This window comes from Limulus polyphemus, unplaced genomic scaffold (assembly GCF_000517525.1).
Source record: "Limulus polyphemus unplaced genomic scaffold, Limulus_polyphemus-2.1.2 Scaffold1696, whole genome shotgun sequence".
NCBI lineage: Eukaryota > Metazoa > Arthropoda > Merostomata > Xiphosura > Limulidae > Limulus > Limulus polyphemus.
In genome coordinates, this window is record NW_013667306.1 from 158528 (window position 1) to 165122 (window position 6595).

General features: G+C 30.0%; 1 protein-coding gene across 3 annotated transcripts in view; it reads right to left on the minus strand.

The window, feature by feature from the left end:
• LOC106464590 (metastasis-associated protein MTA3-like) overlaps nucleotides 1-6595 on the minus strand; it is a 48600-nt gene that overhangs the window by 13677 nt on the left and 28328 nt on the right. For all 3 annotated transcript variants that reach the window (XM_013924744.2, XM_022392329.1, XM_022392328.1), the window contains 6 exons: nucleotides 5818-5920; nucleotides 4658-4757; nucleotides 3943-4131; nucleotides 3273-3406; nucleotides 2791-2870; nucleotides 1675-1791 (listed from right to left, as the gene is read on the minus strand). In XM_013924744.2, coding sequence (XP_013780198.1) covers nucleotides 1675-1791; nucleotides 2791-2870; nucleotides 3273-3406; nucleotides 3943-4131; nucleotides 4658-4757; nucleotides 5818-5920 — 723 coding nt within the window. The remainder of the gene's footprint in view (nucleotides 1-1674; nucleotides 1792-2790; nucleotides 2871-3272; nucleotides 3407-3942; nucleotides 4132-4657; nucleotides 4758-5817; nucleotides 5921-6595) is intronic.

Sequence of the window (6595 nt, forward strand, 5' to 3'; positions counted from 1 at the left end):
TGACACATTTTGTCTTAGCATGTCATGATTCCTATTTTACCCATCACCCCTCAAAAATGTATGAAATTAAATGTAAAATACACTCTATAAAACCGTTATTGATGAAAAAGACAATAATTTTTATAAACTTCAATTTTGTTTGGTTACAGAGCTATTCAATAGAAAATCAGACCCATCCTGCCATATCCACTTGTCACATCCTCTCTTTCACAATTCATTGATAGTTCTCTTGTACGTTTCATTATATATTACCTATAACCAAGAGAAGTCAAGATTTTAATCTATCAAATGATGTATTGTATAATGTTGTATTCTGAACAGAATATTGTTAATTTCACTCACACTACAAGATTCATTCCCATTGGAAAGTTAACAACTAGCTTGGAAGAATTTGTAACGGCTCTTGTCACATTGTTAGAAAGCCAGGAAAATTTTGAGAGGTAAGTGAATTTATCTACTTTTTGTATGTTATCAGTTTATATTCTTCGGTGTATTATTTACTTAAATAAAAATTGTTTACTGCATTACTGTAACCACTAAAAAGAATCAGGCTTAACTGTCCTTGCAATCGAGGGCAAGAAATAAGAAGATTGTGTAAGTAATTTATTTCTTGTTTTTCATATTTATTCTTTATTTATTATACAAAAAGTAACTAAAATTAAAAGTATGGATCTTTTAAAGTTATTTAAGACTAGATTAGGTAAAATAAGTAATAATAATAATATAATTAAAATGCTTTATGAGGCACGCACGCAAGCAGCTTGTGGGTAATGTAATTCGATAGCGTAACGTGAGCTGCACGTTCCCCAAGTGATTTAGAACTTTTATGGCGGGAATAGCAATTAGACACAGGTAGAAGGGCAATAAAACATTAAAATTTAATTATAAATAGATGTATAATGTTACGAACTTAGAGCTACTTAGGATAAACAAATGTAGTTTCAGGTTACAATTTGAAGTCATTTTAGAAAGAAAAGAAGGTTAACTTAGGTTTATTTCGATTTTTTTTTTGTGGTTACGAGGTTGGCCGAATTGACCGATACCATTTTGAGATAGGGTAGAGAAAATAACATAAAAATTATAAGGATTTAGTGATTACACAAAGGAAATATGAGATTTTTTAGATCACGAAAAGTATTTTCAATTTTGACACGAAAATCACTTTACACTCAGACTAGTTAAAAAAAGGAATCAATATTTTCATGGACAAATTTAAGTAAAAATACTTCATTAAAAAATCTGATTTTTTGTGTGCAAAAAGACTTCTAATGTTTACTATAAGTCTACAAATTTTGTAAAGATACACTTAAAATATTAAAAGTTATTAGTATGTAAACTATAACGAGGTTATGAGGTTGGTCCCAGGGACTGAGCCCGTGTCAAAAGAGTTAATAAACTTTTGAAAATAACTTGCTGAAAGACCAGCCCATTGTGAAAGGGTTAAAAGTCAATATCAGTACATGTAATTCCAGACTAAAAATAATAATGTAGGAAACATTTCCTGGGGCCTAAAGGATATTTCATATTGAAAATCATGTGAAGACACGACATATCCTATGATGAATATTCTTAGTAACCAACATACAAGAGCTTATAATTAATGGGTCCTGGATAAAGATAAAATTAGAAGCAAATTCAATCCAGAAAACTAATATGAGATAACTATTTACTTACCAAGCTTACTAGGATACTTCAGGCCTCCATATCGTTTCCAGAAACTCCAGCATGGTTGACACAACCTACATTGTAAGTGTGGAGGACCCCAGGCATACCACTGGTGAGAACTTAAAGCTGTAACACAGAGGAATAAGACTGTGAAAAAGCACCTCTTACGTGACAATTATAACTACAAGCCATTTTTGTTTTCTCTTCTTGAACTGAGTATCTTAAACAGTTCTCATGTAAATTACCTTTAGCTAATCTTTGACAGAGATGTAAAATCAAAATATCAGAGAAGACATAAAACAAATATAAATATCTGCATATATATGGTATTACTAAATGATGTATCATTTCATTGAAAAATTTGAGAAACATACATAAAGGTTTAAAAAAATGATAAATGTAACAAATTTAAATAAACAAATGAAAGAAAAACCTAAAACTACAGCAACACCACTATGAAACAACCAGACTTTCTCATAATATTTTTTGCCAACAAACAACATAACTAACTTAGTAGTTTAATATACTTATTATTATTTACAAACTTGAAACTTTTACCAGATAGACAATGGCATTACTGATTATCATAAAATCTTGTGGGATCAAAGATTTATAGTATCTATCAAATTATAAAAACTGGCCATAAAATTAGCAGGTTTAATACTTCATTTCCTTTTTTTAAACAGTAATCTCTCTTTAGTGTTTTGACCAATTACTACAAAGTATAGGTTCTTGATGTGATCATATCTTGTCACACGTAAATTTGAGAAAGCTATAACTGAGTGAAAAAAAATAAGTCTACAGACATTATGCTATTCACAATTTGATAGGTTCTTGATGTATTTTACTTGCAAAGCACTAGTTTTGCATGAGACAAAAAAGGTAATAGAATGGGGAAAAAACAGTGAGAAAAGGATTAAATAATTTTATATTTTAAATATCTTATGACAAATCCTATTTACTCTTCTCAGCAAGAATACAACTTTAACTTTTTAATGTGGTCACAAAAACAATTTTCATTATTCTTGGGCTGTTCAATGATTTTTCCAGGTCTGCATCCAGCCGTTTTTTACTTACATAAAGAGAAGCAATGTTTAGAAAATTTAGAATCTTCAATTTACTCACTGTAGCAGCTCTCACATGGACGTCCTCCTGAAACCAGGTTTTCTCCATTCGGACCATTCAGTGTGGTGGGTTTGTTGTTACTATCCCAAAATTGCACAAAAAAAAATCAATCAACTAATAAAGGTCAAAAATTAGAGAATAAAGTATAAGAATTTAGCCTTAAATCTCAACCAGCACTCCCGATACACTTCTTGCATAAAATTAGCCTTAAGAATTTTGATATTCTTATTTTGTCCACTGTTTAATCTTAATAATGTTTCTAGCAAGAAAGATTTCCAATTTACTGTTTATATTTTAACATTAAAAAATTAATGGATTATTATGTTATCAGGAGAAATATTTTGTGGGGAAAGTTAAACATCTACATTAATTTATTTATGGAAGATTTTTATGAATGATAACATGATATAATTCTTACTTTCTTTTTTTTACCGACATCATTTAAATCATATCAGAAAGAAAAATGATAACACCAAACTCACTAATTAGGAATGTAGACTTGTTTGAGCTTGCTCTCGGCTTCTACTGCCTTCACCCTTTTCTGTTGAACATGACGATCTGTGGTTTTCCACATATAATAGTAGTCTACTATGTTTTTCAAACTCTTCCAAGGAAGCTGTAAAAAAATTGAGTCAAGTGTTCAACATAAACAAAATAAAGTTAAAAGACATAGGTTTAAACATACAGAATGTTTTTTTGTAACATAAGATACATGAAATTCACGTAAAAATAAGGTACACAAGGTAATAACAAAAACATATCTTTTGAGTACCTAATAATGAGATATTACATCAAATAACTCCTTAAGCTTATTACCTTCTCACTTATAGATGTAACCCATTTTTTGAATTAAAAATAAGACATCTGACTTGTTACAAAATGTCATAAATGTATGACAGAAAAAAAAGCCACAAAAAGAGAACAGCAAAATAAAATTACAGAGATGGACAAAAAGAAAATCTGATGATCAACGGAAAAAACAGGTTGATATTTTTCAATTAATGCTCACCCAGCTATAATTTTAACCAAGTTTTTGTTTTTAATAAAAACAAAAGTATCAAGTACTTTATTGTATTACTATTATTAATTCACTTTCTTATGTGACTAAAAAAAATAATAAATGCTTTTGAAGAAGCATTTTCGTGTACATACAAAATCTTGCCTAATGTCAATGAAGTCTTTGCCATATTTTTCAAGGGCTTCTTCAAAAAGATTTGCTTCAGAGGCTGACCACTCTTCCATCTCATCTCGACAAAGAATAGGACCTTTTGACGTGACTAGGCTAGAAATTGCACTTGCAATGTCGTAGTTGTGTTGGTGTAGAATGTCCATTGCATGAAACTGAATAACGTACATAAGCATTTATCAGCATTCTATTTAACTTCCAATTAGCTAGATTATTATTTCACAAATAAGATAATCCTCTACAGTATATCCATTTTATAATCACACCTAGAATTTAATTTAAGTTCACTTGCAAAGCTAGAAATTTCAGGCTAAGATTTCACTCTTGCTTCAATAAGCAAGATTTATCCTTAGAAAACTATTTTGAAATTAAAACCTTAATCTTGAATGAACTTTCAAAAATAAATTTACAAGTGTAATATGATGAGTTTAGAAAAAAATTATAAAAACAAAAACATGTGAAGGGAAGAGAACAATCTAATTTTTACTTACTTAAGACTTGTCACATAAGTCAAATACTATAAATACATATACATTTTATTATGATAGTACTACAATATTCCATACATAAACTTTTTGCTTGTTTTTTCAACAAGTAAGGTTAAGAGATTCTAGGCTTTCTATAAGATACAATAGAAGTGTGCTATACGAGAGCTATTTGGTAAACAGGAAAAATTCTTACCAAGGTGATATCACGGGAAGCTGCTGCAGCGCTCATGTGGAGACTTGGCTGCTTCACAGAACTTGAACAATCCAGGGCTCTGGCAAAGGTACCTATAGACCTGCAATGTAAAACCGTATTTGAAAGCTTCTCGCTCAAAAAATTTCAAACCTCTCGTCGCCAGTAGAAAACGTGGGAAGATATTTGACATTATTTGTTTTCAACTTTTTTAGACATTCAGAAACTCTCTTTAAAAAATGACACAAATAATATATCAATAAATAAGTCTAGAAACTAAAAGAAACTCTAAAATAATGTGCATTTTAACAAGATGAATAGTATATGGATAAATAAAAATATTAAAAAAGGCATCTTTATCTATACAACTGTTGTGTTAATTTACCAACATTCAATTGCCTACTTCCGTTAGATGTTGAAAAAGCCTATGATATACCCTAACCATAGTTGACTGTCTCTCACAATGTGTCATTCAATTCTGACACAATTTGATTTTATTTTGTTTGTAGGTCTATACCTAAAAGTTCTGAATTTTCTGTCATTTCAAGTTTTTTAAATTAGAGCTGGGCCATTACCTAGACTATTCATGAGCAACAATTACATTGATTAGTGTCATGGAAATAATCAACTATGATATTAGTGTTTCCAGTCATTACTGTTGTCAGTTACTCCTACTATACAAGTAATTGGAATATTTCAGTTATTAATTGTCATTAATATTTTATACTAATTCAGGTTGTTCAGCTTAATTTATTAAAAATAACCAACTTCTTAAAATTAGTGTTTCCGATTGTTATATTTTCAGTTATTCCAACAATCCAAATCTTGTGAGAGTAATTGATCAATTAAATTTAATAATATTTTTTACACCTAATTTTTTTCCAAGCTCTGATTTGAGATACCATTAGTGTTTACAATATGAGACACAATTTGTCATTATAGACTGGTTATCAAGAAATAGTTCAACATTTCATTTTGTGGCTCCATCAGTTCTTATATATATATACTGATACAAAATTAGAAGTTTTCATCTACAAAGACTCATTCAAGAAAGTTCTACATATCAAAATTGGTTAAATTACTTGTTTAAATATCAGTCCTTCAGTTATGTTATTCTCACTATTAGAGGATTTTTATACTTTTTTAGTTTTTTGAATACTTACCTACAAATAATAAGGAACTGGTCTATTTGTCTGTCTGATAAATTATGATGAGGTGTATAAACTATAGTTTCAAGATCTTCCAAACGTCTGCCATCTTCTTCGCCTGGATAAATAAAATAGCTTTATTAAGCTAGAATTAAGCCTTTTAATTAACACTAAAGCTGTTCATTGCTCCAAAACCAACTAAAAAAAGAGACCAGGATAATCATCTGCTTTATACAGCACACACTACTATTTAGAAGAAAAATCAGGGTGTGTGTATGTAGTGAGGTAGACATAATTCTGCCAATCAATAAGTAGAATACATGTGGAACAAATGTAGACCATGTTGTTACATCCACCTTCCTGATGTACCACATTCACAACTGAATAAATGTCAGAGTATCCAGTCAATGACAAGTGAATTTTGGTTAAGATGGTCAAATGAAATTTAACTGGCTGTCCCATGTGACAATATTCAACTAATGATAAATACAGCAGATCCTTTCATTGTTTACATAGCAGAAGAAAAGCATTCAAGGTGACAAATGCAAAAAAATGTATGCTGAAAATCAATGAATGAAATGACGAGTGTATAAAACTTTTACAATGAATCTCGCTAGATAAAACTGTGGAAAATTTGATGGTTATTGGAAACATATATATACATATATATTTCATTTTCTTCTAATCTATTGAAAATGAGCTTCAGTGGACCTTCCCCTTATCCTCCAGACTAAGCAGCTTTTCCAGCCTCCCCTCCCTATCCAGTCTCATGTCGGATTAAGTAATACATATA